At 38.7% G+C, this 12,626-nt stretch overlaps 1 protein-coding gene across 1 annotated transcript in view; it reads left to right on the plus strand.

Annotated features, from left to right (window-relative positions):
- Positions 1–12,626, plus strand: part of egfem1 (EGF-like and EMI domain containing 1) — a 53,136-nt gene that overhangs the window by 747 nt on the left and 39,763 nt on the right. The window contains exons 2-4 of the mRNA XM_030744090.1: positions 343–477; positions 973–1,082; positions 1,403–1,507. Of these exons, the coding sequence (XP_030599950.1) occupies positions 343–477; positions 973–1,082; positions 1,403–1,507 (350 nt within the window). The remainder of the gene's footprint in view (positions 1–342; positions 478–972; positions 1,083–1,402; positions 1,508–12,626) is intronic.

Consider the following 12,626-nt stretch of genomic DNA (forward strand, 5'->3'; position numbering starts at 1 on the left):
CATAAACAGATGCAGGCTGCTTAAACAGAGGGTTATGCAAGTTAAGATTTGAATTTTTTTCACATGAATGCATGCGTGCATTAAATACATAGATGTACAAATTAAATGTTACATGCTGTTTACTGGGTGCTGAAGTCAGTAGGTCCACAGGTATGACTTTTTTTCTGGAACAAACAGGAAGCTGCAGCATGTTGATGTTCAAGCAACTGAACATTAGTATAACATGCATATAACCCAGTCAGCTTTCCACCTCAACAGAAAATACAAATGTATTCAAAATCATTTTAAAAATATATTTTTTTCCCCCAATTATTTTTAAAGTTGTGTGTTTTTCATGCCTAGGCCAAATGTTTGTGCTGACCAGGAGATGTCCATGGTAGGGAGCCGTCAACCTTGCGTCCAGGCTTTTACTCGCATGGTGAAGGTGTGGAAGCAGGGATGCGCAAGCCACAAATGGTGTACGGGCTATGAGAGGAGGTAAGTGCAGACTTTTAAAATACTTTCAAACGTTACTAACAGATTCACAGAGACATTTTATTAACAAGTGAAGTGAAAACTGGAGAAGAGTGTTTCAGGCATATGGAGACACATAAGCTCATAACCATAAAGTTACAAATCTAGCCAAGTGCATTTCTGTTTGCCAGTGATGACTGCCCCAATAATGGCCGGGGTTCAGTGCCTTTGCACAACAAGAATGTCCTCTGTTACTTTTCACCTTCTCGCATGATCTGGGACTGATAATCAAGCATTTTCATTCTCCTGTAAAAGAGAAGCAGTGACAAAATTGATTAGTAATGTTGCTGATATTACAGCAATAGATGTTTGCGTCTTACAAAGTGTATTTTTATTTAATGATGTGCTAAAAATCATTAAATATATGCAGTCCACATTGCATTCTCAAGTTTACCCATAATACCTTATAATGTAATTACCTGAAAATGAAGAGTCTGTAACAGAATCTCCCCTCCTTAGGACAGCATACTACACAGTTTACAGGCAAGTGTACACAGTGGATTTGCACACAGTCTATAAGTGTTGCCCTGGCTGGACTCAGAAGGGTGACGAGAGGGGTTGTCTGCACAGTGAGTACTGCATTTCACTCAGATGGGGCTACTTTTGATATTACTAAAGATGCATCTAAAACAATAACTGAACCTGGAAATTCAGTCTATTGTCTAGACCAGGGGTGGGTAGTACATTTTCCCAAGGCACCACATGAGAAACTGGGACTGTTGTGGAGGTCTGCACGAATAAGCTGAACTCAATTCTGCTCAGTAGTGGGTAAAATGAATTGCCCACCGCCAGTCTAGACAAATATACAGTCAAATAGGTATGCCTGTGTGTGCAGAAGTCTACACAAACATGAGTATATTAGCAGTGCTATGCTATGTGATGCCTCCAGGGGTATGCAGCGCCAATATGTGCTTCAATGGAGGGAGATGTGCTGAGACTGGAGACCAAATATGTCAGTGTCCACTGGGCTTCAAAGGCACGCGGTGTCAGTATGGTGAGTGTTCCACTTCCCAAAATGACTTTAAAAAACATGAATTACACACACTCATTCAGAATAGCCAAGTACATCTTAAATATAAATAAATAAACATTCAGACAGTTACACTGTTGAAGCTTTAATAGGTCCAGTCCAGACCTTATGCTTTTACTCTGGAAAAGCAGAAGGAGCCTGTAGTGTAGCTGTGATTGGATTGGGCTGCTCTGTGGGGGCTCTGGCTGGCTAAAGGTGAAAGAAGCCGTCTTTTGGAGGAGGGGCTTCCTTTGAAGGCAAGAGCCTGGAGTACTGTGGCTAACCCAGCTGAGCTTCCTCTCTATAAAAACTGTTCATTAATGAGAGGATCTTCAAGTAAAGCAAAGAACCTAGAGAAAAAGAGGTTTGGTTACAGATAGCAATTTGTTAAGTATTCTTTAGTTCAATGATTTGCAAATAGGGAAATTTGCATAATTGTTTTCCAGCAGAGAAGCTGATGTGAAGTTCCATCTCACTCTGATATCATTGTGGTAAACATGAGGCAGCCAACTGATGGTTAGCATATACTTAAGTGCACAAAGGGTTTCTTGTGCAGGGACTCTTTCTTGGCAGGGAACAGCTGTTTGCCTGATCACTGCTCAGAGAATGGACAGTGAACATTTGACAAAGACCACCCCACCGCCTTCCAGTCGCTGTACTAAGCTAACCAGACGCTCGCTGTAACCTTTTCATTACTGCACAGATATAAAGGCAGCATGAGTGCTCTTAACTGTAGCCTGCCAGAGGCTGAATAAGTGTATTCCTTTAAAATGCATCTAAGTAGTTTTTATTACCTGCCATATTGCATTTAAATATTTGAAAACATACTAACTTACAAAGATGAATCATGATATCTTGATGATAGTTTTTAGGACGTCTACATAAATAAACTGAACTTGAAACCTCAAAAGTCTCCGCCTTATGACTGCAAGCATCTGTCACAAGTAAATGGTAAACATCTAAAGTAAGGCAGGTTTAAACGGTTATTGTTCTTCTTGTCACTGACCTTCATCTCGTCACCATCATTGTCTGTTCTTTCTGCTGTTTGTAGTCTAAGTCACCTTAGTAATTGTGTGTTTGTTGCTGTCCTGGAAGAGTCCTGCAAAAGAGGGTGGTGAGCAGAGGATATTTAGTTTCTAACCCCCTCCACATGCTTACACACACACACACACACACACACACACACACACACACACACACACACACACACACACACACACACACACACACACACACACACACACACACACAGAAGCTTTCCTGTTAGATTTCCCAGGAGAAGTGGCCTGCCAGAGGTTTAATGCAGTCCTTCCTCTTGCTAAGAGATTTCACACAAGCCTGTTGTTGTTTGTTGGAGGCAGCGCTTGTGTTTGCTTTCGCACAGGCTCTTTGGTTTTCACACATCTAAGTGACCAATTGGAAACAGAGATACTGTAATCGGGACTTTCATCCTCTCTCTTTCACATCCTTTTTGGGAACGCACATCTTGCTCGTTTCTTTTTCTAAAACACTTTTCCTTCTCTCATCTCTCGAGGCAGATTTATCCACACTCTTCTGCCAGAAGCATTATGCACAGAGAGAGTCAGCCAAGCTTCTGTGTTCAGCCAGGTCCCTTCATAGAACCTCTGCTTGATACAGCAGCAAAGACACGCACTAGTCATTCTGATTTGTGTGGGATTAAGCAAATTGTTATCATTATTAACCTGCCTTCTTTATTAGACTTGGAATGCCAGCTTTCACATTCCAAAATGACAGACTTATTTCTTTCCTGTGTGTGATTCGTGTATGATTTACAACAAACAGAAACAATAAAAAAGCAGGAATGTTGACTTCGGTCGATTTATCTTGGAGTCATAAGTTAAAGGTAGCTGTTGTGCTCTTTGCTTGAGAAGATGTTTCACAAGACTTCATCAGACTTATAGTCTTTCCCTCAGGTCTGAAACCTTTGCCATGTGCTTTTAATCCCACTGCACGTCGGTTGTCTAGTGTTTGTCAGCTTGTACATTAACCAGTCTTTCAGTATCTATATTATGTTCTGCACCTGCACTGGAGGCTGAGGCACTGCATCGGAACAGCTGTTTTATCACATAAATAAGTCTTTTTTTTTCAAATTTTCCTCAAGAGAATTGGTTCGGCTTCTTTGCTTTCTTTTCACTTGGAATTATTGTTGTGTTACTTTTTTTAAAGTCAGTAGTGCTTGTTGGTTAAATCAGGGCTTCACGTGCCATTGGGCAAATGTCAGACGTGCAACACTGTGTATGGTTGCTGCACGACAGCTACACAATCCACCTTTTGGGAACTTTACTGCTTTGGCACACTTACATAACTGCTTTCATCAATCTTTTTCCAGCCTCACAGCAGGCAGCTGTTTTTGTTTTTTTAGACATAAAAGTAAAATTTCAGTAAAATTACTGCATGCTCAGTATCACACAGCCCATTCAAAAAAAAAAATTTAAAAATTAGAGACTAATTAGAGGAGTTGGTACATAACTATATCATAAAAGAAATAGTGAATGTGAGTGAATATTACACTCCCAGGCAAATAAATAGAAGAATTATGCTATTTCAAGCTAAAAAACTGTATTTTGTTTATATTTTCTGGAGCGTCAAAGAAGATTTTTTTTTTCTTTTAATGGTAGAATGAACACGTTATTAAATGACAATGAAGTTTTTTTTATATCGTAAACTTGGGTTCCTCGGATTGCAAATAACTTCCTGTTACTGTTGATACTGGCACTGCTTCTTCAGATATAAAAAAAAATGCATTGTAAGGATGTCAGCCTGTTTTAGCATAGCAGATTTAAATTTGGGCAGCCTCACAGTTAGAATACCATCTGGAAGGCCGGGGTTTGATTCCACCTTGACCTGGGCCCCTCTCTCTCTGTGTGGAGTTTGCATGTTCTCCCTGTGTCTGTGTGGGTTTTCTCCGGGTACTCCCACTCCCACTCCTGGTTTCCTCCCACAGTCCAAAGACATGCACTTACTAGGGTTAGGTTAATTGGCCACTCTAAATTGCCCATAGGTGTGAATGTGAGTGTGGATGGTTGTCTGTCTCTCTGTGTTGGCCTGCCTCTCGGCCTGTGTCAGCTGGGATAGGCTCCAGCCCCCCACCCCCCCCCCCCCCCCCCCCTCACGACCCTGAACAGGATAAGCGGAAGTGAATGGATGGATGGAGATTTAAACTTCAGAAGAGGAAGAATGCACACTGAGATAAGCAGAACACCCCCACCCCCGGTACTGCTCCCTCTCACCACTTTTCAGCACTCATCATTGATAGATTTTCTTGAACTGTTACTTTCTTTGGTGCTCTGGCCAAGTTGTGGTGGTAGAACCCACTGTGTGTTGTGCGGGCCAACTGACCACCTGCTTCTCATTTCTGATGTGAGACAGTAGGCATCATCCATGGAAATCCATGTCAGCCACTGACACCAAGGCTGTGGCGTTGACATTGGGAGGTAATAAACAGCCGGCATGGTGCCTAAAGCATGTGCTGAGACTCTGGAGCCTCCTCTATAATAGTTGTATTTATCCGTGCTTGTGAGTGCCACTCTGTCTCACTCTGTTAAGCTTTGGATCAGGCTTTGCTTTGGTTAAGTTGGTGCATGAGTCTGTATAAAATTAAGAGACCATGGGCACATAACTGCATGAGGACAGAAACCATCTGGTCCTCACTAAAGAAGCCTGGCTGTTTTCAGTGCACTTTTGGAGCAGCAGTTCTGAGGAGTGCCTAAGAGTGGGTCTAGTTGTAGTGGATGTTTTTAAGGAGACAGGTATCAACATCAGTAGAAATGAAGACTTTCTTGCAAAAAAATTTGATGATTTAAGTTATAAGCAGCAACATTCAAACAAATGTTGATGGGAATGTATGGGAAAACAAAGATTCGGCCAACATAAATAAAGTCACCAGACAGTATGTCAATGAAGAAATTAAGTATATATAGCAACAGAAGTGGAGTGGACAGCTTTATTTCCAGACTCTAAAGCTGGGTAAATCTGTAGAAGGCAGTGTAGTTATTGCAGTTGCAGTGTAAATCACATCTTCTCTCATGGAATCTTCTTTGTTCACATGAACTTGAATGTTTGATCCCTGAGACCTTGAGCTGTCTGCCGTGGGATCACTTCTCACCCCAGTCACTGAGCTCATGTCTGGACAGGATTGGTTTTCTTTCCTGTTAACTTTAACACACCAGTCTTTATCTCTGTCAGTGTTTGAACACTTGTGTACATATGTCAACAAAGGTGTGAATTAGGTTGTACATAGAGCTGGATGGAGATGGAGTTGCAGGAACACATCAGCAATCGTTGGTGTTGGTGTGATTCTGTTGGATAAAATATTGGATTACAGTAGATCCTCCCTGATTGAATTAAAGTTTATGGTTGAGCTACAATAAGCAGAAAACAGCTATAGCTATAGAGTGAGCGGCATTTTCTGCAGAGTTGTTAGGATGACTGCAGTAAATAAAACAGTGGGAGATGGTGACTCAATCACCACCAGGTTTCTTCTGTTGTGTATTTATTTTTGGTACTGGAAGTAGAGACTCTGTTTATTATATGCATTTCACTATGAAAAATAGATTATAAACTGTTAGAAATGTTTGGCATAAATGGATGCAGCTTTGTTTGGATGTTTCTTGCGTGCCTTGGATTTTGTTGGCTGCTTTTGTGTAGTCCTATTTGTTATACAGCATTTCAATAGTGAAGTGTCTCCTGGAGAATCAGGAGTTATTTTTGTACATGTTAGGGTGATGTTTGTGTGTGTTTGGATTTCGGTGATGTTAGATTATGGTGGTTATCATACCTAAAAGTTCTTGTTGTTAATCATAGATCTACCTGTCTGCCTGCCTGTCTGTCTGTGAGGCACACAAAACATAAATAGACTTCCCTAACATTTGTTAGCTGTAATTATTTATGGATCCTTACCAAGACAATATGACAATGCAGTTATCAACTTGCTAAGTTGCAGGGTTGCTCACCTGAAAGGGGTGGCACTGGCAGCATCTGACCAATCACAATTATTACTACACTATGGGAAAAATATGAAGAGATAAACCACACAACACAGGCGGAAAGCAACACAGCAGTGTCTGTGTGTGTGTGAGAGAGAGAGGAAAAGCACTGTAGAGTGTGTACTGAAAGTGTGTGCTTTAAGCACTTTGTTCAGTAAGACTGGAAAAAAGAAACTGTTTCTATTTGAAGCCGGGAAAGAAAGCCAGCGAAAGTACAGATTCTGTAAGTTAACAGACTTACAGAATCTGTACTCTGTAATACAAAAATATAATTCATGTGCAAATTTGATATAAGGTCAGCAAGTATAAATAAGTGCTCTGTTTTAAGATCATATATTATTTCTTATAAAACAATAAAAAAAATTAAATTGTTTGCAGCAAACAGGAAAAAAAAAATCAAGGAATACAGTTGTGTATAAGAGTCAAAATTCAGTACTGATACTGTGGAAACATAAAGATTTTAGACACTATTAAGAAGCTTTAGACCTTCCTACTGTCAGAGTGGCGTCACGTTACCAATATATTTAAAAAAAAAAAACTTGGCTTAGATCCATCAAGGTCTTCAAGGTCAGCTTAACGATTTAATGGTCACAAATGGACAAAAAGCCTTATAACTTAGAAACTATGATTCTTACAAGTGTGGTGTGTATTGTCAACATATAAAAAGTACCATATAAAGATCTAAAATATGTTATATTTGACCTCTGACCTCTCCTTCAAGGCCAATAGATTGATCAGAAGGTCAAAGTGATAATAATGCTATATAGAGCTATTTAAAGCTATTTCAAGCCTTTGTTTGTATTGGCAACATTTATGAAATGATACTGGCATATGGGGATTCTAAATATCACATTATAGTTTGCCTCCAAATATCAGGTCACATTTGACCTCTGACCTCACTTTTATATTTAACATCTGTCTTTCTGTCAAGTTGACCCCAAAATATGTTATATCTTTAAATAAAATATTGTTTTGGTTTTTTTTTTGTTTTTTTTTAATAAAGTATTGTTAGGAAAAAGTGAATGAGCTACCTAGTCAGTTAGAAATACTGTAGTGTAATATTATATTAGCTCAAGTTATTCATGTCCAGTTATTTACAAATCAGTACCTATTATCTATTAACTACTCATACATAATGTTTGTGTAATCAAAGCAAACATCTGCCATGCTGCTCTTGTCTGATTTTTACTGCACCACAAACTTCTTAAAGTATGTTTAAAAATAACAAAGAAAACAAAATGAATATATACAAAATACAATACTATTCCCTTAAAAGTAAATACTGCACAGAGAGTGAACTGCTTTGGCGGATTTTTGTGCTCTCAGAGTGCTTCTTATTCATTCATTCATTCATTCATATGCTAGACTCATTACATGTTTTACTCTTGGAGGACTCTGTGGAGGTGTTGATGCAAATTCTTTTACTGTATGCTTTATTGTTTCCATTTTTCATGCATGAAAATTAATGTTTCCTGAATAAGCCATTTAGAACTGGTTCAAAGAATATACTGTAAATTGTTAAATGTCATCCATAGCTCAAATATATTTTCTTCTTGGAAAACACAGGAAAAATGATCTGGTAATGTGTTCACTTGGTATGGAGTATGTCCTTTATAGAGCCTCTGCCAGTGTTTAATCCCCTGTCTTCCACTGCTCTCACATGTCTTTGGCAGTAATATCGCGCATTCCTGGATATGACTTTTGCACAGGAGGAAAAGTCTGTTCAGGATGAATTTTTGCTGGTATGTCTGTTACCGCTCTGAACCTTAACACGAGTGTCAGTGAAGCAATCCGTCCTTCAAAATAGAAAGAAACCATAGTCTTGTTCAGTTTTCTGGAAGTAATTAAGCTCAAAGTTGTAGTCAAGCCAAAATATCAATATGTGGTTACAATAAAAACATGTCTGAGGAAAAATAAATAAAACTAGTCCCAGATTTAATTTGATAAAAATGTAAGTGGAAGGCCCAGAACTGAGGTGTAAAAGGTCTTAGTAGCTCCTGTGGTTGTTCTCACAAAACAGTGATGTCTTTTACAGGTTTGGAAGGAATCCTCTTAAGTTAACTAACATACCATGTGGGGAGTTTAGCTTCTCCAAGTCTTTCCATACACTTAGCTCCCTAGCAGAGCTCCAGGTCAGTTTTAAGCATTGTTGTACTTATCCTTTCCCTAGTTCTTTGGCTGTAGGTAAAAACAACTCATTTTGGGGCTGTTGTCTTTTCAGGCAAAGTCACTGTCAGCGAATATGGTCTTAACACATTTTAATCTTGGATACATGACGCCGCTTTAAAGTCCCAGCTCACAGATCTCCAGCAGACAGAGATGAATTGAAATAATCAGAACTGTGCGGTTGTAATGATGGCAGGGTGCGTTGCTTATTTTGGTCTTGTCTCAGAGGTTTCTTTAGCAACATGTTAGGTCCTGGCAACTACAGTGCTGAAGTCTGTGAGGTGCGGGAGCCATGACATTTGTTTCTGAAAGAACTGCAGTGCAAACTTCTAAATTACCTCTGACAGGTTGGTTGCTGGTTTGGCTAGCTTTGGTGTTTTTATTGATCGTGGTTAGTGAGAAGGTTCACTGAAAACTACAGCTCTGGTGTAATATGTGCTTAATGACTGAGCAACCAGTACCATTCTCCCTAGACACGGTTTAAACACACGCAAATATATACTTTTAAAATTTCATTTATAATTAAGGGAATTAGAGGACACATGGTATCGATCAGCTTTTGAAAACTGAGTTAAAAGCCGCAGATGCTTCTGGCTGAATGCAGCAGACCTTCCAGTAATACACTCTATCTCTACTTAATTAAATCATAAGAAAGACTCCTCATTAAACTGAATGTAGAAACCTACTTACAAAATGAATAGTTTGAAGTTAACACCTGTCCTTGCTGATAAATTCAGAGGCCTTTTATTCCAAACAAAGCTGCTGTCATAAAAGTATAATAATATCTTGTTTTTCCCATATTCACTGTGAGCTACATGGGTTGGACTTTCAATCACTAAAAGGAAGTTAAAGTTGGACACTGAAATCTGATAGTGACTGGATGCCAGAAGTTTCTGCGATTCATACAAAGAAACTGTATCATAGACATTTGTGATTCTACAGGATAAACACAGTTTATCCTGTAGAATTGCTTCCATTATGGCCAGTGTACCTTTTCATTCTGTTTTCATTCCTGAAGTCTATAGTTCTCTGTATGGATAGGAGAATCATATATTCCAAAACACAGATCAGAAGATGGCTCGTCTATCAGCAGGACACAGGGAGCAGGGTGTCAGCATAGCTATCAGAGGAGGGAAGAACATTAGATCAATTGCTGGCATGTGACAGGAAAGTATTCACGTGCTAAACAAACACCCCCACATCTCTTCAAATGCATTTAGCCATCATTTTTATCAGGTTAATGCTGAACGAGCTGCAGCTAATGGTCTGTGAGATTAGCCATGTGCACTTAAGGCTCACTGTGGAATTCCTACAGTAGCAGTGGAGTTATTCTTCCATGAACTTGGTTTGGCTGAGGCCTATAGTGTTAGTGCTGAGTTTAGAAAAATAAGCCTAAGAAAGAGGCCCCCTTTTTTGAGATTTTTCAAGTGGGCAAGTGGGGAGTTTACTGAAAACTGCTTAAAACCAGTTAGCAGAAAGGAATATAAACTTCTTTTGGCCTTCACTAATCTAAACCTGGAGAAATATCTGATATGCAGCTGTTTGGCTATAAAGCAAGGGAATGAAGTTCTGATTGTTTTTCAGTATGAACGTTTCTCAGAAAGACATTTTTTTTGTTCTTTTTTGAATATTCTGTCTTTACCTTTTGTTGTCTTGTAGAGGAATATCATAGAGATAAAGCCACTGCGAGTCATTCATTTCTTTAGAACTTGAGTTCATGCATTTTTAAGCTGATCTTATCTACTGTAAGCATTAGGACAAGTGGTAAATGGTAAAAATTAGGAGAATATATGGAGGCTTTGTAATTTAGTACATACTGTAATATTCCTCAGAAGGTAGACAGACTCAGACTCGGATGCTGTTTTAATGTTAATTTTAGAAACATGCATGAAAGTAGTAAGAACTTTCAGTGCTTAAAACTGAACAATCCTCCTTAAAACTATCATGTTTATTCCCTGTTTGAAACGGCGGTGTTGAGATGTCAAACAGCCTTGCACCTGCAGTGCATTAGGTATAAATCTACAGCCATGTTTCATCCTTTCTGTGGAAGGCATTTGTGAGAAACCAAACAAGATAGTTTTCACAGATGTTGAAGAAGGTTTTCATGAAATTGCAGAGCAAAAAGCTGAAATAAGACTATAGGACAGGGCTTCCAGTTCAAAATTTTATATCCTAATTAATTAGTTATGTTTTATTTGGAATATTTTGTATATACACCAATCAAGCATAATATTATGACCACCTGTCTAATATTGTGTTGGTCCCCATTTTACTGCCAAACAGCCCTGAACCGTCGAGGCATGGACTCCACCAGACCTCTGAAGACATTCTGTGGTATATGGTTCTGATTTGAGGCTTTCTTTTTTAGAGGAACCACAGTATCCATAGTCGTACGCAATAAGGATGTAGAACTACTGACAAGATAATCAACCTCTGTGGGAGTAGAGTTTAGGTAACTGCTTTGCACTGTTGGCGAATGGAAACAATTAAGTTAATAGTGGAGGAATTATATCCTTAAACTTAGTTACAGCACTTTCAGAAACACTTCTACTGTAATTATTTCCCATGCCATTACTGGCAATTTAAATATTATTAAGAAATGATCCAACAAAAGAGGGTTTTCAGGCAATACTGTTAAATGTTCAGTTACTATACTGTATGTCAGAACAAGATCTAGAGTGATTATAGTAGTGGGTGGGCTCATTTGTATTTTGAGAGAAGCCAATTGAGTCTAATAATAGATGAAATGCAGTGTTGTTCATTTTCAGCATCTACAGGGATGTTAACATTTCCCACTATAATAAATATAATTCCGTCTGGGTCTTGCTGCAACTCCTCCTCCTCGACCAGTGCTCCAGCAGTTGATATGAATTGGGGGTGTTGATTCATTTAAACTAACATATTCATCCTGTTGTAACCAGGTTTCTGTAAGGCAGAATAAATCAATATGTTAATCAATTATTAAATAATTTACTAACAGACAAGATAGAGCCATTGGATAATAATCCACGTTTAACTGTTTTATTTTTTGGTGCAGTTGAGGATACTATATTGTTCTTTTTTTGTGAATTTTTTTTTTGTGTGTGAATTTTTATGCTTTTTTTTTTTTTTTTTTTTTTACTGATTTTTGGTTTGTTTTTGGTTGGTCTGGGAGCAGATACAGTCTCTATGAGAATGGGGTTTTGGGGTGATGACAAGAGGAGAGAAGCTGCAGAGAGGCATGTAAGACTGCAGCTTTGCTTCCTGGTCCCAACTCTGGATAGTCACGTTGACCCTTGTCAAAATCCTTATGCTTGCCCATTTCATCTGTGTAAATGTATATTTGAATATATTTGTTAATTACAGAGATGGTAGAATAAAACAAATGTTGTGAGAAAATATGGGGTAAAAAAGAATATAATTCAAGCCCTTTGTCCTGCACTGTGAGGAAAAAAATAGGGTTTTATTATTGCTATTAAGAAACGAAAGATGAGAAAAAAAAACATGCACACCGAGTGAAGAACCTGTGTCCCTGTATGACTGTCAAATCTGATCCACCCTTACAATAAAGCATGAGCTTTGTGTTGAAGAGACAAATGGGAAACATCAGCTGCTCAAGTGAGGTCACCACATGGTTCAAAATGTGCAGGCTTATAGGTTCTTCAAAATTAAGAAAGAGGAGAAAAGAAGCTTTTCAAAATACTTGTTCACATATCAGTGAGTCATATAACATACCCAACTGTCCAAAATTGTGGCTTTCCATCACCAATGACAAGCTCACCCTTTCTTCTCTCTGTTATTGTATGATTCAGAGAGGACTTGAAGACAGTTGGCATTCTTCCTAAATGTTCTTGAGCCATGATTGATTGTATCCCCTCCTCAAGCTTGCCATAGCTTGAAAACAATCCCCCTTTTGTCTCATCTTTAGTTGTTACTGAGCAGATCGTTGAAGC

The sequence above is a fragment of the Archocentrus centrarchus genome, chromosome 13, assembly GCF_007364275.1.
Source record: "Archocentrus centrarchus isolate MPI-CPG fArcCen1 chromosome 13, fArcCen1, whole genome shotgun sequence".
NCBI lineage: Eukaryota > Metazoa > Chordata > Actinopteri > Cichliformes > Cichlidae > Archocentrus > Archocentrus centrarchus.